Raw genomic sequence first — 24,021 nt, 5'->3', positions numbered from 1 at the left:
TTCCCTACCTTTATATAAATATTGTTCACATATATGCTTCAATGTGAACACTTGATCTACACATCCCCTATACATTCTAAAGCCTCCTTCCTCATCTGAAATCCTGCACTCTGTCTTACCTCTAATTATTTCAATAATTACCCTTCCATCCTAGGTAGTAGGTTGGTAGACAGCAACCGCCCAGGGAGGTACTACCGTCCTGCCAAGTGAATGTAAAACTGAAGCCTGTAACTGTTTTACACGATGGTAGGATTGCTGGTGTCTTTTTTTTCCTGTCTCATACACATGCAAGATTTCAGGTATGTCTTGCTACTTCTACTTACACTTAGGTCACACTACACATACATGTACAAGCATATATATACACACCCCTTTGGGTTTTCTTCTATTTTCTTTCTAGTTCTTGTTCTTGTTTATTTCCTCTTACCTCCATGGGGAAGTGGAACAGAATTCTTCCTCCGTAAGCCATGCGTGTTGTAAGAGGCGACTAAAATGCCGGGAGCAAGGGGCTAGTAACCTCTTCTCCTTTATATATTACTAAATGCAAAAGGAGAAACTTTCGTTTTTCCTTTTGGGCCACCCCGCCTCGGTGGGATACAGCCGGTGTGTTGAAAGAAAGAAAGAATTACCCTTCCATACATTTACCTGGTATACTCAGTAAACTTCTTCCTCTATAATTTTTACAGTCTCTTTTGTCCCCCTTCTTTTTATATAAAGGAACTATACATGCTATCTATCAATCTCTAGGTACCTTTCTCTCTTTTATATACATATATATATTTTATTATTATTAACACATCGGCCAATTCCCACCAAGGCAGGGTGGCAGAAAAAAAAGAAAAATTTTCATCTTCATTCACTCCATCACTGCCTTGCCAGAGGGGTGCTTTCCACTACAGTTTTAAAACTGCAACATTAACATCCCTCCTTCAGAGTGTAGACACTGTACTTCCCATCTCCAGGACCCAAGTCCTGGTATTGCAGTCTATTACTCTAACCAATTATCTTGTATTAGCACCACTTGCTTTAGTGATGAATATGGAGAATACATTTTTGCTAATTTTATTGTAAAAAACCTTAAGACGCCTGTAACAATCGGTGCCATTTACCGGATACCCCACACAAACATCCCAAATTTCAGTGAGAAATTAAAGGAACTAATAACAAACAGACAAATGAATAAGCACCACCTTCTCTTAGCTGGAGACTTCAACATCAACCTTGGCCTACTAGATGATCAGCCTGTAACTGATTTCATCAACAATATGAACAACACACTTCTCATACCAACAATAACTAAACCAACCAGGCTCACTGAAATAAGTGCAACCATAATAGAACACACATGGACCAATATACTAGCCCCACTTAAATCAGGGATAATCACAGATAGCACTACAGACCACTACCCTACCTTCCTCTTGACAAACATTAGTAAACCACCACTTGAATACAACAAAGTTTCATTTAGACTCCATGATGAGGCCTCAATAAGGAAGTTCACAGCTGACCTAGAGACTGTTGACTGGGCTACAGAATTCTCCAAGGCCAATGATATTGATGACTGGACAGACATTTTTCTTAACAAATTACTTAGACTGTACAACAAACATTGTCCTATAAAAACGAAACAGATCACAAACAAACGGCTTGGTTGCCCATGGCTAACCAGCACCATTCTGAAATCCATTGATAAGAAACACCAATATGAAAAGCAATATAGACAGGGCCTAATACACATAGATATTCTTAAACACTATTCATCAGTCCTCACCAAAGTAATAAAGAAAGCCAAACAACTATACTACTCCAGTAGATTCACTGACACAAGAGGAGATATAAAAAAGACCTGGAAAACACTCTCTCAGATACTAGGGACCCACAAACTAAAAAAAAAAAACAAGAATATTGTCCTAACTAAACCTAATGAAACACCACTGCATCCCACTGACATAGCTAACAAGATAAACGACTTCTTCTCAACCGTAGGTTCTAATCTCGCCAATAAAATCCCACGTACCAATGCCCATGCCGGGGACTACCTAGATGGGAATTTCCCAAATTCCTTCTATCTTGCTCCAACTGAGCCCACGGAAGTCACCGAGATTATAAAGTCACTTAAAAATAACTCAGGGAATCTGTCTCATGTCCCACCATTATTGTACAAGAGAGCGGCCCATGTCCTCTCGCATGCTATCTCATTACTTTTTAACAAGTCACTAGAAACTAGCACCTTCCCGAAACTACTCAAGACGGCAAGGGTTACACCAATACATAAAGGTGGTGACCCTACAGATTTAAACAACTATAGGCCAATATCAAACTTACCATTGCTATCCAAAATCTTTGAGAAACTCGTGCACAGGAGACTATATTCATTTATAATGGCACAAAACATACTCAACCCCTGCCAATTTGGATTCAGGAAAAATAAAAGCACTAACGATGCAATCATAAAAATGCTAGATCTGCTTTACACAGCATTGGAAAATAAGGAATATCCACTAGGAATTTTTATTGGCCTAAGAAAAGCTTTTGACACAGTAGACCACGGCATCCTACTCCACAAACTTGACCATTATGGTATAAGAGGCCATGCGCTTGCATATTTCAAATCTTACCTTACTAATAGGTATCAGTATGTCACCATTAAAGACACAGCATCAACAACACAGCCACTTGATACTGGAGTTCTGCAGGGAAGTGTCCTTGGTCCCCTGCTCTTCCTCATATACATCAATGATCTCCCAAACGTATCTCAACACCTGAACCCCATTCTCTTTGCTGACGACTCGACTTATGTCATCTCTCACCCTAATCTTGCCACCCTCAACACCATTGTTAATGAGGAGCTGATAAAAATATCGACTTGGATGACAGCCAATAAACTTACGCTTAACACTGACAAAACCTACTACATTATGTTTGGTAGCAGAGCAGGAGATGTGCAAATTAACATTAAGATCGACAACACTCTAATTGCCAGGCATAATGAGGGCAAATTCCTAGGCCTATACCTCGACAACAACCTGAACTTCAGCACCCATATCCAACACATAACCAAAAAAGTATCCAAAACGGTTGGGATCCTCTCCAAGATACGATACTACGTGCCGCAAACTGCCCTTCTCACACTATACCATTCACTTATATATCCATACCTCACCTATGCTATCTGTGCTTGGGGTTCAACTGCAGCAACACACCTAAAGCCAATAATAACCCAACAAAAAGCCGCAGTAAGAATAATCACTAAATCCCATCCCTGGCAACACACCCCCCCACTCTTCATAGATCTAAACTTACTCCCTGTTCAGTACATCCACACTTACTACTGTGCAATCTACATCTACAGGACCTTAAATTCCAATATTAACCTTGACCTAAAACGCTTTCTTGATAGTTGTGACAGAACCCACAGGCACAACACCAGACACAAACATCTCTATGACATTCCCTGTGTCCGACTAAACCTTTACAAAAATTCAATGTATGTCAAAGGCCCTAAAATCTGGAACACCCTACCTGAGAACTGTAGAACTGCAGACACATTCATCACCTTCAAAACTACCATCAGAAAACATCTTATCTCCCTGATACACCCTGTCAACTAATTACACGAATACCGAATACCACCTGGTGGTTAACACTTACACTCACTCACCCATTTGACCATAAGCAGAAATATCAATCTCAATCTCAAAACAATGAATCTTAACTAGTCATAAGTTGGCCTGTGATACTCCAATACTGAAACTATGTATTGTGCCAAAACAAAAGCATTCACATTGCTAAACTCACAAACTAGTATTTAGTCACTTAGCTATAATACCAACTTACCTCATAATTTTGTAATATTTTAAACTTAAGATTTAATTTAAGTCTGCCCGAAATGCCTAGCCATGCTAGGTGTTCTAGTGGTACACTCTGTAATTATTATTTTACTACATGTAAACCACACAATAACCAAATTCTGTAAACTCAGCATTGTAATCTTTATAGAGAATAAACTTTGAATTGAAATGAATGTTACTTTGCTCACACTCTAACAGCACGTCAAGTATTAAAAAACAATTGTCTCCATTCACTCCTATCAAATACACTCATGCACGCTTGCTGGAAGTCCAAGCCCCTCGCACACATAACCACCTTTATCCCCCTCCCTACCCTTCCTTCCCTCCACTACAGATTTATACACACTCGAAGTTATTCTGTTTTGTTCCATTCTCTCTACATATCCGAACCACCTCAGCAACCCCTCCTCAGTCCTCTGGATAATAGTTTTGGTAATCCCACACTTTCTCCTAATATCCAAACTACGAATTCTCTGTATTATATTCACACCACACATTGCCCTCAGACATGACATCTCCACTGCCATACCCTACCAAATTCATCCACCAACCTCTACAACTTCTCTTCAGAATCTCCCAAAAGCACCGTGTCATCAGCAAAGAGCAACTGTGACAACTACCACTTTGTGTTTGATTCTTTATCTTTTAACTCCACACCTCTTGCCAAGACCCTAGCATTCACTTCTCTTACAACCCCATCTATAAATATACTAAGCAACTACTGTGACATCACACATCCTTGTCTAAGGCCTACTTTTACTGGGAAATAATCTCCCTCTCTCCTACATTCTCTAGCCTTAGCCTCACTATCCTCATAAAAACACTTCACTGCTTTCAGTAACCTACCTCCTATACCATACACCTGCAACATCTGCCACATTTCCCAACCACTCCAACAGTTTATCCCCCCATGCTTTTAACATTTCTGTCATGATCCCGTCAGTTCCAGCTGCTTTACCACTTTTCATTCTACATAATGCTTCATGCATCTCCCCCCACACTCACATCCTGCTCTTCTTCACTCCTGAAAGATGTTTTACCTCCCTGTCCAGTGTATGAAATCACTGCCTCCCTTTTTTCATCAGCATTTGAAGGTTCCTCAGTACTTGTATGGTATTCAAATTAAGACAGAGAACTGTTACTTGGCACTATTTTTTTGCAGGCACCTCCACCCCTGTTTCCAGTGAGCATGACAGTTGACCCAGTCCAGATCAAAGAGATACGCAAGCATCTGTTGCTGGAAAATAACAGAGCGAAGGAGCTTGTCGACAGGAGTCGAAGAGGGATGGATGTGGTAAATGAAGCTTATAAATTTTACGGGACTCTTATTGACACCTTTGATGCTTAATACTTTAATGGGCAAGTCTAAAAATTGGGCATCTTCAAATGTCCTTATTATGGATTGATAGAATATCTCAAAGTTAACCAAATGAGCCTATATAAATATATTTCTAGAAATAAGTTCAGTTGGAAGATATGACACCAATTTAAATGTAGGCATGCCCAAAAATGGTAGAATGCATTGTAGGCATTGCAAAGACCCAAATGTTAATTAAATGCCAAATATGTATTTTTCTAATTTAATATGCAAACGAACATTACCGAAATAATAAAGGGAACTTGTTTCCAACCATTGTGAAGCTAAGAAAGCAAAAACTTAAATCATCATTCAACACTTTCACTATCATACATAATCACTGTCTTTGCAGAGGCGCTCAGATATGATGGTTTACATGTCCCTCCAAACTCCCAATATCCCAAACCCCCTTCTTTAACCCTTAACCCTTTCAGGGTCCGTGCCGTAGATTTTTGGCTTTACGTTCAGGGTCCAAACCGTATATCTACGCCATGAGCTCGGCTCACTCTGATAAGCTGTGAGTGGTAAATTTGGGCCTAGATATGAGAGAATACGTTTGTGGTATGTGTGCACCACATAAAACAAATCTTGCAGCACACAGTGTATAATGAGAGAAAAAACCGAGACCGCGATTTTCGATTAAAACAGCAACTTTGCAGTGTTTTTTCGTATGTTTTCTATAGTTGTATTTGCAATTTCTTGGTCTCATTTGATAGAATGGAAGACATATTACAGAAATAGAGATGATTTTGATTGGTTTTAGCACTGGAAATGGCTTGAAACTGAGCTCAAAGTAGCGGAAATGTTAAATTTTTGCCAATGTTCAAGAGTAAACAAATGACCTCACACATCTAATACACGCCAGCTGGTGGGTCTAATATACATTCACAAATGTGGTGATGATATTTATACAATTTATTACAATAATGCATAACAGTAAATCTTCTATTTTTTGGTTTGAATAAAAATTCATGACGTGAATAAAAAATCAAAATAGAATTCGTTTGTAAAGCCTCAAAACGTAACCAATGAACAGAGGAAATGGTAGTTTAGTGCCAGGAATACCTACATTGTTTATTCTGGACCCTATTTTGAAACTGGAATATTTTGAACTTTGTGTTAAATTGGCCAAATTACCAATTTCCAATCACTTTATTTTGTAGTTGAAACAGTTGAATGGGCGATTTCTTGTGCTCAATCAATAGAATAGAAGTAATACTAGTGAAATAGCTAAGAATTTGGTTGACTTGAATAATGTAATTGGCCAAAAATGGGAGTCAAAGTCAGCAAAATCGCTGATTCGTAAATATCGCTTACACATCAAAATTCGCGAGAGCATAATTTTGTCAATTTTCCATCAAATTTCGTACTTTTTGTTTTATTACCTTCAGAAAAAGATTCTCTACCATATCATAAGAAAAAATAACAAACTTTTTTTTTTTAAATTCTTGGACCCTGGTGTGCACTGAGAAATTTGGCCTCTGGACCCTGAAAGGGTCCAGAGGGTCTAGAATTATTTATAATAAGGTCTAGAATTATAGGAATTATAGGTCTAGAATTATAGGTCTAGAATAATAGGGTCTAGAATTATTTATAATAATAAATAATTCTAGACTGTTGTATGGTTCATACTTCAGCATGTCTAAAACATTGCTGGGACCTATAAATACTTTGTATATATTTCTAGACAATAGTAAATGACCAGGGCAGGTGAAAATGTTCACCTCTCAGTGTGATTGTTACAATTTGAGTACTATTTCAGTGCATAATATTAGTGTCAGAACAAAGATTGGCTATGAAATCACAAGAACTATTATAAATTGTAATTATCAGAACATAAAAATTATATAAATTAAAATAAAAATGAGAAAAAAGGCAAATCAGTAACACTTCTGCAAGCGGTAGGACTGGATGTTGCCGTCAGGTGAGCATCCAGAGCCAACTTCACGGTCTTATATCTTGGTAAGTACTGGTCCTAAAAATTTTGTGTTGGTCTTATACCACACAGAAAATACCTCTCTTTAATTTAAAAACAAAAAAAACTATTTTATTATTTTTCAGAATATTCGGAGCGCCACGTAGGTGAACGTAGATCTACGTTTGGACAGTTTAAGGGTTAGTGCAGGCATTGTACTTTCCACTTCCAGGACTCAAGTCCAGCTAACCGATTTCCCTGAATCCCTTCACAAAATCTTACCCTGCTCACACTTCAACAGCTCGTTCGTCAGGTACCAAAAACCATTCGTCTCAATTCACTCCTGTCTAAGATGCTCACGCATGCTTGCTGGAAATCCGAGCCCCTCGCCCACAAAGCCTCCTTTACCCCCTCCCTCCAACCTTTTTAAGGACGATCCCTACTCCGCCTTCCTTTCCCTACAGATTTATACACTCTCCAGGTCATTCTACTTCGTTCCATTCTCTCTAAATGACCAAACCACCTCAACAACCCCTCTGCACTCCTCTGAGTAATACTTTTAGTAACTCCACACCTCCTAATTTCTACACTATGAATTCTCTGCATAATATTTACACCACACATTGACCTTAGACACGTCGTCTCCACTGCCTCCAGCCCTCTCCTTGCTGCAACATTTATAACCCATGCTTCACACCTGTATAAGAGTGTTGCCTCCATGGATAACATTTTTTGTCTCCACAGATACCCTAACTCACTACTCACCTTTTTTCCTTCATCAATTCTGTGGTTCACCTCATCCTTTGTAAACCCATCTGCTGATTAGTCAACTCCCAAATATCTGAAAACATTCACTTCTTACATACTCCCTCCATCCAATGTGATATCCAAGTTTTCTTTATCGAAATTGTTTGATACCCTCATCACCTTACTCTTATCTATGTTCACTTTCAACTTTCTACCTTTACACACACTCCCAAACTCGTCTACTAACCGTTGCAACTTTTATTTAGAAAAGTTGCAAAGGTTAGTATCTGAGCACCTCTGCAAAAACAGTGATAATGTGTGAGTGTGGTGATTTAGATAAGTGTATGGAAGAAGTGAATGTTTTCAGATACTTGGGAGTTGACGTGTCGGCGGATGGATTTATGAAGGATGAGGTTGAATGATGATGAAAGTATTTTCTTTTTGGGGATTTTCTTTCTTTTTTGGGTCACCCTGCCTCGGTGGGAGACGGCCGACTTGTTGAAAAAAAAAAAAAAATGTTTGAGCGTGTTAGAAATGAATGGAGACGAGTGGTTTTGGGGACCTGATGAGCTGTTGGAGTGTAAACAAGGTAATAGTGTGTGAAGGGATTCAGGGAAACTGGTTAGCTGGACTTGAGTCCTGGAGGTGGGAAGTACAATGCCTGCACTTTAAAGGAGGGGTTTGGGATATTGGCTGTTTGGAGTGACATCTAAACTGTTGTATCTGGGCATCTCTGCAAAGACAGTTATTATATGTGAATGATGGTGAAAGTGTTTCTTTTTGGGTCGCCCTCCCTTGGTGAGAAACGGTCGACGTGTTAAAAAAAAAATTGATAAGTACTGGTTTGGCGAGAGTGGAAGGAGAGAGGAATGCACTCCCAGATAGCATCACTGAAGTGAGAAATTTGTGAAATTTGTGCAAGTTTGACAGGTACATGCAAGAGCGTGGACAGTTTATTAACATTACAATTTTCATATTATTAAGGGAAAATGCTATGGTCACACAGTACCTGTGGAATGGTAATCAAGTTTAATTCTAAGTAGGGGAGGGTAGCTCCAATTCTTTTAATCAAAAGCCCTTCACCAAGGGAAAATTCAGATGTACCAACAAGAACTTTTTGGCATTAACTTGGCATAGATTCCCTGCTCAGTCACTAAGATCTAAATAATTTTTTTAACATGCCTTCTGCCATCTCCCACTCAGGTAGGATGGCCCCCTACCCCCCCCCCCCCCCCAAAAAAAAAAAAATTACTGCCATTCATTTAATCCAATTTAATTTTATATTATAGAAAGGACAGGAAGAATAAGCTGTTACAAGAACCCATAACTTAACCATGAGAATGATTTTGTCATTAAGATACTTAACTACTTGACAGTATACTGCCTTCTCTAGAATTTTGGACATTATAGTGCGTATACTAACAGCTCTATAGTTGCTGACATAAGACATAATAATTATCACTAGGGCACATTAAATGTCTCATTTTATGTTAATGTATATTTTCATTAATTCGTCCATGATATTCTCTTCCCTCATTAATTTGATGGACTACCTATGAACTGAAATGTCGCTAGGGAATTTCATAGGAATGGTAACCTTAGACTTGCAAAAGGCCTTCTATACAGTCAACCACAATATATTATGTAAAAAACTACATGCTGTCGGCATGAGTTCTGTAGAATGTTTTAAGTCCTACCTGAAAAACAGGAACCAAATTGTCAAGATCAACAACACGGAATCAGAGCCCATGCCAGTAACGTGGGATTCCTCTAGGTAGTATCCTAGGCCCTTTGGTATTCCTGTGCTATGTGACCCCTCTAAGGAGGTTCCTTGATGCTGGTGAGGGGCTCTTGATCTAGGGAATTGGATCTGTGCTCCAGTTCCCTGAGTACCTTCCATCCCCCCACATACGCTGTATAATCCTACGGGTTTAGCGCTCCCCCATGATTATAATAATAATGTGCTACGTGAATGACATGCCTATCATTGTCAAATGCAAGCTTCTACTGTATGCAGATGATAGTGCTCTGTTAGTATCAGATGAAGACCCACAAGACATTGCTTATGTACTGTCATTAGAACTTGAGTCCTGTACCAAATGGTTAGTAGACAACAAACTTTCACTACACCTCTGGAAAACAGAAGCCATGCACTTTGGCATGAAACATAAATTAAAAAGGGTAACTAATTTTAATGTCCAGTGTAATGGGGAGCCCATTATTACAGTAAATTCAGTGAAATACAGTATCTGGGATTCCCCTTGGACCCAAGCATGTCAGAACTAACAGGGAACAATGTTATAAAGAAAGCAAATGCCAGACTGAAGTTTCTCTGCAGACAGGCACAGTGTCTAACAAGTGAGGCTCGCAGGACTCTATGTCTAGCTCTCATACAATGTATTATAGACTACTCTTGCTCTTCATGGTGCTCTGCCTTAAAAAAAAAAAAAAAAAAGAAAGGCGTCAAATCACCCAGAACAAAATGGTGAGATTCATTCTGGGCCTGGGTCCAAGAGAGCATGTGGGCTAGAATGAATTACAACAACTGGACGTGCTGAATGTTGAAGACAAGAGTAAATCAATTAAAGCTAAATTATGCTTATAAAATTGCTCACAGCCAGTGTCCCCAATATCTTAGTGCCAGTTTTGTTACGGATAGGAACCAATGCAATTACAGAACTAGGGAGAACAGTTTGGCAGTAACTAGAGTCAGTGGTCAGGCTTCAAAGACATTTTTCTGTTCAGTAATAAAAGAGTGGAATAGACTGCTTGCATATGTCAAAGCCTGTAATAGCATGAGCCAGTTCAAGAAGAGAGCCAAAATATACCTCATGAATAGGGCTACAGAAAGGGAGGAGAGTGATTTCTTGTATGAAAATAACTAATTATATTTCTCCCCTAGTATATCTTCTTTTATTGCAACTGCTTTTACATAGTTAAGATACTTACCTGTTTTTAACTTTTAAATCTAAATAATAACTATCAAAAGAATCTAACACAAAGTGAGAGTTGTCACAGTTGCTCTTTGCTGATGACACTTCTTTTGGGAGATTCTGAAGAGAAGTTGCAGAAGTTGGTGGATGAGTTTGGTAGGTTATGTAAAAGAAGAATATTGAAAGGAAAAAGTGAGGTGGTGATGATGACAAAAACATTAGGTAACAAAAGCCTGGATATCAGGTTGGAGGGAGAGAGTATGGAGGAGGTGAATGTATTCAAATATTTAGGAGTGGATGTGTCAGCAGATGGGTCTATGAAAGATGAAGTGAATCATAGAAATGACGAGGGAAAAAGGTGAGTGGTGCACTGAGGAGACTGTGGAGACAAAGAGCTTTGTCCATGGAAGCATTGATATAATATACCAACGCTCTTGTATGGGTGTGAAGCATAGGTGGTGAATGTTGCAACAAGGAGAAGGTTGGAGGCAATGGAGATATGTCTGAGGGCAATGTGTGGTGTGAATATAATGCAGAGAATTCGTAGTTTGGAAATTAGGAGGAGGTGTGGGATTACCAAACCTATTGTCCAGAGAGCTGAGGAAGCATAGTTGACGTGGTTCAGACGTGTAGAGAGGATGGAACAAAATAGAATGATTTTGAGAGTGTATGAGCATGGATGTAGTGCAGATGACAAGAAACAGATGATTGCTGATGTTATGAATGAAAAGAAGTTGGATGTCCTGGCCCTAAGCAAAACAAAGCTGAAGGGGGTAGGGGAGTTTCGGTGGGGGGAAATAAATGGGATTAAATCTGGAGTATCTGAGAGAGTTAGAGCAAAGGAAGGGGTAGCAGTAATGTTGAAGGATCAGTTATGGAAGGAGAAAAGAGAATATGAATGTGTAAATTCAAGAATTATGTGGATTAAAGTAAAGGTTGGATGCGAAAAGTGGGTCATAATAAGCGTGTATGCACCTGGAGAAGAGAGGAATGTAGAGGAGAGAGAGAGAGATTTTGGGAGATGTTAAGTGAATGTATAGGAGCCTTTGAACCAAGTGAGAGAGTAATTGTGGTAGGGGACCTGAATGCTAAAGTAGGAGAAACTTTTAGAGAGGGTGTGGTAGGTAAGTTTGGGGTGCCAGGTGTAAATGAAAATGGGAGCCCTTTGATTGAACTTTGTATAGAAAGGGGTTTAGTTATAGGTAATACATATTTTAAGAAAAAGAGGATAAATAAGTATACAAGATATGATGTAGGGCGAAATGACAGTAGTTTGTTGGATTATGTATTGGTAGATAAAAGACTGTTGAGTAGACTTCAGGATGTACATGTTTACAGAGGGGCCACAGATATATCAGATCACTTTCTAGTTGTAGCTACACTGAGAGTAAAAGGTAGATGGGATACAAGGAGAATAGAAGCATCAGGGAAGAGAGAGGTGAAGGTTTATAAACTAAAAGAGGAGGCAGTTAGGGTAAGATATAAACAGCTATTGGAGAATAGATGGGCTAATGAGAGCATAGGCAATGGGGTCGAAGAGGTATGGGGTAGGTTTAAAAATGTAGTGTTGGAGTGTTCAGCAGAAGTTTGTGGTTACAGGAAGGTGGGTGCGGGAGGGAAGAGGAGCGATTGGTGGAATGATGATGTAAAGAGAGTAGTAAGGGAGAAAAAGTTAGCGTATGAGAAGTTTTTACAAAGTAGAAGTGATGCAAGGAGGGAAGAGTATATGGAGAAAAAGAGAGAGGTTAAGAGTGGTGAAGCAATGTAAAAAGAGAGCAAATGAGAGAGTGGGTGAGATGTTATCAACAAATTTTGTTGAAAATAAAAAGTTTTTGAGTGAGATTAACAAGTTAAGGAAGCCTAGAGAACAAATGGATTTGTCAGTTAAAAATAGGAGAGGAGAGTTATTAAATGGAGAGTTAGAGGTATTGGGAAGATGGAGGGAATATTTTGAGGAATTGTTAAATGTTGATGAAGATAGGGAAGCTGTGATTTCGTGTATAGGGCAAGGAGGAATAACATCTTGTAGGAGGGAGGAAGAGCCAGTTGTGAGTGTGGGGGAAGTTTGTGAGGCAGTAGGTAAAATGAAAGGGGGTAAGGCAGCCGGGATTGATGGGATAAAGATAGAAATGTTAAAAGCAGGTGGGGATATAGTTTTGGAGTGGTTGGTGCAATTATTTAATAAATGTATGGAAGAAAGTAAGGTACCTAGGGATTGGCAGAGAGCATGCATAGTTCCTTTGTATAAAGGCAAAGGGGACAAAAGAGAGTGCAAAAATTATAGGGGGATAAGTCTGTTGAGTATACCTGGTAAAGTGTATGGTAGAGTTATTATTGAAAGAATTAAGAGTAAGATGGAGAGTAGGATAGCTGATGAACAAGGAGGCTTTAGGAAAGGTAGGGGATGTGTGGACCAGGTGTTTACAGTGAAACACATAAGTGAACAGCAGTATTTAGATAAGGCTAAAGAGGTCTTTGTGGCATTTATGGATTTGGAAAAGGCATATGACAGGGTGGATAGGGGGGCAATGTGGAAGATGTTGCAGGTGTATGGTGTAGGAGGTAGGTTACTGAAAGCAGTGAAGAGTTTTTACGAGGATAGTGAGGCTCAAGTTAGAGTATGTAGGAAAGAGGGAAATTATTTCCCAGTAAAAGTAGGCCTTAGACAAGGATGTGTTATGTCACCGTTGTTGTTTAATACATTTATAGATGGGGTTGTAAGAGAAGTAAATGCGAGGGTCTTGGCAAGAGGCGTGGAGTTAAAAGATAAAGAATCACACATAAAGTGGGAGTTGTCACAGTTGCTCTTTGCTGATGACACTGTGCTCTTGGGAGATTCTGAAGAGAAGTTGCAGAGATTGGTGGATGAATTTGGTAGGGTATGCAAAAGAAGAAAATTAAAAGTGAATACAGGAAAGAGTAAGGTTATGAGGATAACAAAAAGATTAGGTGATGAAAGATTGGATATTAGATTAAAGGGAGAGAGTATGGAGGAGGTGAATGTATTCAGATATTTGGGAGTGGACGTGTCAGCGGATGGGTCTATGAAAGATGAGGTGAATCATAGAATTGATGAGGGGAAAAGGGTGAGTGGTGCACTTAGGAGTCTGTGGAGACAAAGAACTTTGTCCTTGGAGGCAAAGAGGGGAATGTATGAGAGTATAGTTTTACCAACGCTCTTATATGGGTGTGAAGCATGGGTGATGAATGTTGCAGCGAGGAGAAGGCTGGAGGCAGTGGAGATGTCATGTCTGAGGGCAATGTGTGGTGTGAATATAATGCAGAGAATTCGTAGTTTGGAAGTTAGGAGGAGGTGCGAGATTACCAAAACTGTTGTCCAGAGGACTGAGGAAGGGTTGTTGAGGTGGTTCGGACATGTAGAGAGAATGGAGCGAAACAGAATGACTTCAAGAGTGTATCAGTCTGTAGTGGAAGGAAGGCGGGGTAGGGGTCGGCCTAGGAAAGGTTGGAGGGAGGGGGTAAAGGAGGTTTTGTGTGCGAGGGGCTTGGACTTCCATCAGGCATGCGTGAGCTTGTTTGATAGGAGTGAATGGAGACAAATGGTTTTTAATACTTGACGTGCTGTTGGAGTGTGAGCAAAGTAACATTTATGAAGGGGGTCAGGGAAACCGGCAGGCCGGACTTGAGTCCTGGAGATGGGAAGTACAGTGCCTGCACTCTGAAAGAGGTGTGTTAATGTTGCAGTTTAAAAACTGTAGTGTAAAGCACCATTCTGGTAAGACAGTGATGGAGTGAATGATGGTGAAAGTTTTTCTTTTTCGGGCCACCCTGCCTTGGTGGGAATCGGCCAGTGTGATAATAATAATAATAATAATAAATAAATCTGTAGTGGAGGAAAGGCGGGGTACAGGTCTGCCTAGGAAAGGTTGGAGGGAGGGGGCACAGGAGGTTTTGTGTGCGAGGGGCTTGGACTTCCAGCAAGCATCCATGAGCATGTTAGATAGGAGCAAATGGAGACAAATGGTTTTTAGAATTTGACATGCTGTTGGAGTGTGAGCAGCGTTATATCTATTAAGGGATTCAGGGAAACCGGCTGGCTGGACTTGAGTCCTGGTGATGGGAAGTACAGTACCTGCACTCTGGCAAGACTGATGGAGTGAATGATGGTAAAATTTTTTTTTTTTTCGAGCCACCCTGCCATGGCGGGAAACGGCCAATGTGTTAATAAAAATAAAAAAAATAATTATCACAAGGACCCCATTGGAAATAAGTCACTCTGACTTTTTCGGGCTATCCTAGGTTCTCTACACATAATGCTGTTATGCATGATAATCAGTAACTGTGTATACCTGAATAAACTTCCATACTTATTATTATTATTATTATTATTATTATTATTATTGCCATGGCATTAAGACTAGAAGACATTCTTAGTGATTTTATTGTGTACCTGCATGCCAGCATAGTGTGTAAGTTTATTTAGATACAGGTACACATAAGTATAATTATCAGAGTACACATAAAATACGTAATAATTTTAACCCTTTCAGGGTCCAGAGGCCAAATTTCAGTGTGCACCAGTGTCCAAGAATTTTCAAAAAATAATTATTTTTTCTTATGAAATGGTTTTATTATTATTTTTTTTTTTTATCATCACACTGGCCGATTCCCACCAAGGCAGGGTGGCACGAAAAAGAAAAACTTTCACCATTATTCACTCCATCACTCTCTTGCCAGAAGGGTGCTTTACACTATAGTTTTTAAACTGCAACATTAACACCCCTCCTTCGGAGTGCAGGCACTGTACTTCCCATCTCCAGGACTCGAGTCCGGCCTGCCGGTTTCCCTGAACCCCTTCATAAATGTTACTTTGCTCACACTCCAACAGCACGTCAAGTATTAAAAACCATTTGTCTCCATTCACTCCTATCAAACATGCTCAAGCATGCCTGCTGGAAGTCCAAGCCCCTCGCACACAAAACCTCCTTTACCCCCTCCCTCCAACCTTTCCTAGGCCGACCCCTACCCCGCCTTCCTTCCACTACAGGCTGATACACTCTTGAAGTCATTCTGTTTCGCTCCATTCTCTCTACATGTCCGAACCACCTCAACAACCCTTCCTCAGCCCTCTGGACAACAGTTTTGGTAATCCCGCACCTCCTCCTAACTTCCAAACTACGAATTCTCTGCATTATATTCACACCACACATTGCCCTCAGACATGACATCTCCACTGCCTCCAGCCTTCTCCTCGCTGCAACATTCATCACCCATGCTTCACACCCATATAAGAGCATTGGTAAAACTATACTCTCATACATTCCCCTCTTTGCCTCCAAGGACAAAGTTCTTTGTCTCCACAGACTCCTAAGTGCACCACTCACCTTTTTCCCCTCATCAATTCTATGATTCACCTCATCTTTCATAGACCCAACCGCTGACACGTCCACTCCCAAATATCTGAATACATTCACCTCCTTCATACTCTCTCCCTTCAATCTAATATCCAATCTTTCATCACCTAATCTTTTTGTTATCCTCATAACCTGACTCTTTCCTGTATTCACTTTTAATTTTCTTCTTTTGCATACCCTACCAAATTCATCCACCAATCTCTGCAACTTCTCTTCAGAATCTCCCAAGAGCACAGTGTCATCAGCAAAGAGCAACTGTGACAACTCCCACTTTGTGTGTGATTCTTTATCTTTTAACTCCACGCCTCTTGCCAAGACCCTCGCATTTACTTCTCTTACAACCCCATCTATAAATATATTAAACAACCACGGTGACATCACTCATCCTTGTCTAAGGCCTACTTTTACTGGGAAATAATTTCCCTCTTTCCTACATACTCTAACTTGAGCCTCACTATCTTCGTAAAAACTCTTCACTGCTTTCAGTAACCTACCTCCTATACCATACGCCTGCAACATCTTCCACATTGCCCCCCTATCCACCCTGTCATACTCCTTTTCCAAATCCATAAATGCCACAAAGACCTCTTTAGCCTTATCTAAATACTGTTCACTTATATGTTTCACTGTAAACACCTGGTCCACACACCCCCTACCTTTCCTAAAGCCTCCTTGTTCATCTGCTATCCTATTCTCCGTCTTACTCTTAATTCTTTCAGTAATAACTGTACCATACACTTTACCAGGTATAATCAACAAACTTATCCCCCTATAATTTTTGCACTCTCTTTTGTTCCCTTTGCCTTTATACAAAGGAACTATGCATGCTCTCTGCCAATCCCTAGGTACCTTACCCTCATCCATACATTTATTAAATAATTGCACCAACCACTCCAAAACTATATCCCCACCTGCTTTTAACATTTCTATCTTTGTCCCATCAATCCCGGCTGCTTTACCCCATTTCATTTTACCTACTGCCTCACGAACTTCCCCCACACTCACAACTGGCTCTTCCTCACTCCTACAAGATGTTATTCCTCCTTGCCCTATACACGAAATCACAGCTTCCCTATCTTCATCAACATTTAACAATTCCTCAAAATATTCCCTCCATCTTCCCAATACCTCTAACTCTCCATTAAATAACTCTCCTCTCCTATTTTTAACTGACAAATCCATTTGTTCTCTAGGCTTCCTTAACTTGTTAATCTCACTCAAAAACTTTTTTTTATTTTCAACAAAATTTGTTGATAACATCTCACCCACTCTCTCATTTGCTCTCTTTGTACATTGCTTCACCACTCTCTTAACCTCTCTCTTTTTCTCCATATACTCTTCCCTCCTTGCATCACTTCTACTTTGTAAAAACTTCTCATATGCTAACTTTTTCTCCCTTACTACTCTCTTTACATCATCATTCCACCAATCGCTCCTCTTCCCTCCCGCACCCACCTTCCTGTAACCACAAACTTCTGCTAAACACTCTAACACTACATTTTTAAACCTACCCCATACCTCTTTGACCCCATTGCCTATGCTCTCATTAGCCCATCTATCCTCCAATAGCTGTTTATATCTTACCCTAACTGCCTCCTCTTTTAGTTTATAAACCTTCACCTCTCTCTTCCCTGATGCTTCTATTCTCCTTGTATCCCATCTACCTTTTACTCTCAGTGTAGCTACAACTAGAAAGTGAAATTGTAGAGGATCTTTTTCTGAAGGTAATAAAACAAAAAGTATGAAATTTGATGGAAAATAGAAGAAATTATGCTCTCGCGGATTTTGATGTGTCAGCGATATTTACGCATTGGCGATTTTGCTGACTTTGACTCCCATTTTAGGCCAATTGCATTATTCCAGTCAACCAAATTCTTAGCTATTTCACTAGTATTACTTTTATTCTATCAATTGAGCCAAGTCAACTGTTTCAACTACAAAATAAAGTGATCGGAAGTTGGTAATTTGGCCAATTTAATGCAAAGTTCAAAATGCTCCAATTTCAAAATAGGGTCCAGAATAAACAATGCAGGCATTCCTGGCACTAAACTAACATTTCCTCTGCTCATTAGTTATGTTTTCAGGCTTTAATAATGAATTCCATTTTGATTTTTTATTTACATAATGAATTTTTATTCAGACCAAAAAATAGAAGATTTACTGTTATGCAATATTGTAATAATTGTATAAATAATATCACCACATTTGTGAACATATATTAGAGCCACCAGCTGGTGTGTATTAGATCTGTGAGGTCACTTGTTTACTCTTGAACATCGGCAAAAATTTAACATTTCCGCTACTTTGAGCTCAGTTTCAAGCCATTTCTAGTACTAAAACCAATCAAAATCATTTCTATTTCTGTAATATATCTTCCATTCTATCAAAAGAGACCAAGTAATCGCAAATACACCTATAGGAAACATATGAAAAAACACTGCAAAGTAGCTGTTTTGATTAAAAATTACTGTTTTTTTTTTCTCTCATTATGCACTGTGTGCTGCAGGATTTGTTTTATGTGGTGCACACATCCCACATAGATGTATTCTCTCATATCTAGGCCAAAATTTATCGCTCGCAGCTTATCAGAGTGAGCTGAGCTCATGACGTAGATCTACGGTTTGGACCCTCAACATAAAGCCGTAGATCTACAGCATGGACCCTCAAAGGGTTAAAACACTTGAAATTTTGAAAAGTTTCCAGACATTGTGGAGAGATATGCTCATGGAGAATGTAATCAAATCAGGTGGCTCGTGGTGACCGTATTATAAAGTCAGAAGGGGGGAGCTGCATAGTGAATTTTAGTCAAACGTAATTTGATAATGTCTGTATTAGCGGAACACTGTAAGGCAAAACACCATAAAGCGGGGTCCTACTGTATGTCCATATTTCTAATATTCTCTCACTCAGAAAAGTGTTGTGAAGGAACTGGAAAATCGTCGCCTGATGATTAAAGCTCGTAAGGCTGATTGGTCAGTGGAAAGAATGAAGCGTGCAACAGAGCGGCGGGGACGGAGACCGGGGGTTCCTAATCCTCACCATACATCTGTGCCAGAACTTCTGCTGATAGATTTCTTCATACCTTGCAGACATTATCCTACAAATTTTTCAAATGCATGTAAGTATAAGAAGCTAATGTTATCACAGGACAGACAGGTATTTGGCATTTTTACCTTCCTCTTCCTTTTCTTCTCGATCTATTACTCTATACAACTGTTTAATGGTAGTTCATGTTTATTTTGATAAAAAAAAAAGTACAATAGAATGTACAAAACAATCTACAAAAACATAATAGAATTTATAAAATAAAATATATTTTATTAGTTTTACAGTATTATGCTGTAATGTGCTGAACTTGCCATGTTCTATACTGTTTTATGTTTTACAACATGTGTAGTTTCATATGTAATTTACATTTCCATCAGTGGCTTTTATGAAATTGACTTGGAAAATACAAAACACTGGGTATCTAATTAAGTCTTGGTATTAGAGCATCTGTAGTTACACATGATAAATTTACCTTTCGCCCATGACTTTAATTTTGCTATTTTGTGAAATATATATACAGTGGACCCTGCATAACGATATTATTTCAATCCAGAAGTCTGTTGGGTACCGTTATAGACCGAATTTGTTCCCATAAGAAATATTGTAAATTAGATTAGTCCATTTCAGACCCCTAAAAATACACCTACAAAAGCACTTACAAAAATAAACTTACATAATTGGTCGAGTTGGGAGCTGATCGTTATCCGGGGGTCCACTGTAGTACAATTGCAGAAATGCTATACAGTAGACCACCGCTTAACGATCACCTCCCAATGCGACCAATTATGTAAGTGTATTTATGTAAGTGCGTTTGTACATGTATGTTTGGGGGTCTGAAATGGACTAATCTACTTCACAATATTCCTTATGGGAACAAATTCGGTCAATACTGGCACCTGAACATACTTCTGGAATGAAAAAATATCGTTAACCGGGGGTCCACTGTATATTGTAGTTTCCTGATTATTAATGTGTGGTGCATTCATCATTCTTTTTCTGCTGTTGGCTTTACAAATACTTAGTAGTCCTTTAATTAAATCTCCTTTGTCAAGAATTCACTTTAGCCCTTTGGCTGTTTCAGCCGTATATATGTGTCTTATGAGCCAGTGTTTCGGACATATATATATACGTACTCAATAATTCTAGCGGCTTCAAATCAAGCAGGAGAAAGCTGGTAGGCCCACATGTGAGAGAATGGGTCTGTGTGGTCAGTGTGCACTGCATAAAGAAAATCTTGCAGCACGCAGTGTATAATGAGAGAAAAAAAAAACTCCGATCGTGTTTTTGGATTAAAACACCGACTTTGAGGTGTATTTTCCTATAGTATTCATGGGCGTATTCTCGTTTTTATGGTCTCATTTGATAGAATGGAAAACACATTACAGAAATAGAGGTGAGTTTGATTAGTTTCACTATGAAAATGGCCTTGAAATTGAGCTCAAATAGTAGAAATGTTCAATTTTTATCAATGTTCAAGAGTAAGCAAATCACACCACACGTTCAGTACACATCAACTGGGGAGTCTGATATTCTTTCACTAGTGCACTGATATTATTTGTACTATTTTTATAATAATGCAGTAGTCTGCATAACAGTAAATTTTCTAGTTTTTGTGTGAAAAAAAAATCAAAATAGAAAGCAAGAGTAATGTAAGAGGGGCCTGGAGATGTGACTAATGAACAAAGGATATGTTATTTTAGTGCCAAAAATGTCTGCATTGTTTATTCTGGACCCTGTTTTGAAACTGGCATCTTTTTTAATTTGCGTGAAATTGGCCAAATTGTCAATTTCTGACCACTTTATTGGGTAGTTGACATCTGTAAATGGGCGGTTTCTTGTACTCAATTGATAGAAAAAATGGAGTTCTAAAGAAATAGTTATGAGTTTGGTCGCCTGGAACAAAGGAATTGGCCGAAAATAGGGCTCAAAGTCAGCGAAATCGCTGATGCATATATATTGCCGAGATCGCTAACTTCGCAGGAGTGTAATTCCGTAAGTTTTCAATCAAATTTCTTACTTTTGGTGTCATTACAATCGGGAAAAGATTCTCTATCATTTCATAAGAAAAAAATATTTTTTTTTTTTTTTTTTTTTTTTTTTTTTTTTTTTTTTTTTTTTTTTTTTTTCAAAAAATTTTGTGACACCAGGAGACACTTCAGGATTTGGGGTTGCGACAGTCAAAAGGTTAATGACAGTAGTACATGAAGGTCCTGCTTATACATCAGGTTAGGTTCTAGGGTACCTCTGTAAAGTGAAAATTGCTGTAAAGTGAAACACCCTTTTTCATTTTCAAATATACATACATATAAAAGCCTGATAACATGTTTATACTATCATATTAACCCTTTCAGGGTCCGTCCCGTAGATCTACGGCTTTACGTTCAGGGTCCAAATCGTAGATCTACGCCTTGAGCTCAGCTCACTCTGATAAACTGTGAGTGGTACATTTGGGCCTAGATATGAGAGAATACATCTATGTGGTATGTGTGCACCACATAAAACAGATCCTGCAGCACACTGTGCATAATGAGAGAAAAAAAATGAAATCATGATTTTTCGATTAAAACAGCAACTTTGCAGTGTTTTTTCGTATGTTTTTTATAGTTGTATTTGCGATTTTTTGGTCTCATTTGATAGAATGGAAGACATATTACAGAAATAGAGATGATTTTGATTGGTTTTAGCATTGGAAATGGCTTGAAACTGAGCTCAAAGTAGCGGAAATGTTAAATTTTTGCCGATATTCAAGAGTAAACAAACGACCTCACACGTCTAATACACATCAGCTGGTGGGTCTAATATACATTCACAAATATGGTGATGATATTTATACAATTATTACAGTATTGCATAACAGTAAATCTTCTATTTTTTGGTGTGAATAAAAATTCATTATGTGAATAAAAAATCAAAATGGAATTTATTTGTAAAGCCTCAAAACATAACTAATGAACAGATGAAATGTTAGTTTAGTGCCAGGAATGCCTACATTGTTCATTCTGGACCCTATTTTGAAATTGGAATATTTTGAACTTTGTGTTAAATTGGCCAAATTAACAATTTCCGATCACTTTATTTTGTAGTTGAAACAGTTGACTTGGCGATTTCTTGTGCTCAATCGATAGAATAGAAGTAATACTAGTGAAATAGCTAAGAATTTGGTTGATTGGAATAATGTAATTGGCCTAAAATGGGAGTCAAAGTCGGCAAAATCGCCGATTCGTAAATATCGCTGACACATCAAAATTCGCGAGAGCATAATTTCGTCAATTTTCCACCAATTTTCGTACTTTTTGTTTTATTACCTTCACAAAAAGATTCTCTACGATTTCATAAGAAAAAATAACAAATTTTTTTTTTTAAATATCTTGGACACTGGTGCGTGACTCCAGATTTGGGCCTTGGACCCTGAAAGGGTTAAGTGAGCAATAGAGCTAGGCATAAATGCATATTTTATTTATTTATCTATGTCTTTGCAAATACAGTAGTACATTGAGATTATGTATTTACAAGAATGGGTTGCACTGCAAAGAGAGCCTCTATTATGTCTAGGCATTATGGGCCGACTTAACATTATTGGCTTACTGACTACTTAACACTAAGAATTATATCATAGTTGTACAGTAGAAAATTAATTATATCATAGTTGTACAGTAGATTATTAATTATAAGTGAATCTAATTTATATAAGACAAAAGATATATTCATATATTCAGAAATGCTTTTTGTGAAAACAATGATTCAATTATATTCCTGTCGACAATGGATGAAAGGTTCAAAAGTAATTGTTGAAATTATACGGGAATACATAATTGAGTATGTGAGTACTGAGTATTTAGCATTTAGTCTAGGGTGATTAAGTGGCTATTGAGAAGAGTCTTAAATTGATTTTCAGACTGGGTTACTTTAGTATCTTCTGGTAATGAATTCCATATTTTGGGGCCCTTTATGTGCATAGAGTTTTTATACAGTGTGAAATGGACACGAGGTACATCAAAAAGAGATCTGTGTCTTGTGGTATGGTCGTGTGTCCTGTTTAGGTTGGTGAGGAGAAGTTTGAGTGGAGGGTTTATATTTGCATGTATTGTTCTGTGTATGTAGTAGGCACATGAATAAGTATGAATGTTCTTAATGGTGAGCAGATTTAGACTTTTGAAAATTGGTGGAGTATGCTGGCAGGAGTGGGATTTTGTTATTCTGACTGCTGCCTTTTGTTGGGTTATTAGAGGTCTTAGGTGATTTAATGTTGTTGATCCCCATGCACAAATTCCATGTGAGATAAGGGTATATGAGTGAATGGTACAGTGCCAGGAGAGCTGATTGTGGAATGTAATAACGTATCTTTGATAGTATGCCTGCAGTCTTAGAGATTTTCTTGGTGATTTGTTGTATATGAGTCTGGAACTTAAGGCTACTGTCAAGGTGGATACCTAGAAATTTTCCCTCTGCAAGTCTTGTGACTGATGATCCATTTAGTGTTAGGTTAAGTGGATCATTTGCAGCTTTGTTTCCAAACTGAATGAAATAGGTTTTATCAGTATTCAAGGTAAGTTTATTAGTCATCATCCAGGCAGATATTTTCTGCAATTCGGCATTAACAGTGTTGGCAAGTATGACTGGGTTTGGGTGGGAGAAGACGTATGTTGTGTCATTTGCAAATAATATGGGTTTGAGTAGATGTGATGCATTCGGTAGATCATTGATGTAGATGAGAGAGGAGTGGTCCAAGGACACTTCCTTGGGGGACTCCTACTGTGATTGGTTGGGTGGAAAAGTTTGCACCATTTGCATA

At 38.6% G+C, this 24,021-nt stretch overlaps 1 protein-coding gene across 5 annotated transcripts in view; it reads left to right on the top strand.

Annotated features, from left to right (window-relative positions):
• The window catches only part of LOC128698717 (uncharacterized), a 300,712-nt gene that overhangs the window by 158,923 nt on the left and 117,768 nt on the right, over positions 1-24,021 (top strand). For all 5 annotated transcript variants that reach the window (XM_070097720.1, XM_070097721.1, XM_070097719.1 and 2 more), the window contains exons 14-15: positions 5,017-5,148; positions 19,092-19,299. In XM_070097720.1, coding sequence (XP_069953821.1) covers positions 5,017-5,148; positions 19,092-19,299 — 340 coding nt within the window. The remainder of the gene's footprint in view (positions 1-5,016; positions 5,149-19,091; positions 19,300-24,021) is intronic.

The sequence above is a fragment of the Cherax quadricarinatus genome, chromosome 59 (genome assembly GCF_038502225.1).
Source record: "Cherax quadricarinatus isolate ZL_2023a chromosome 59, ASM3850222v1, whole genome shotgun sequence".
Lineage (NCBI taxonomy): Eukaryota > Metazoa > Arthropoda > Malacostraca > Decapoda > Parastacidae > Cherax > Cherax quadricarinatus.
The sequence above is the reverse complement of the archived record's forward strand: the minus strand, read 5'-3'. Positions and strand labels throughout refer to the sequence as shown.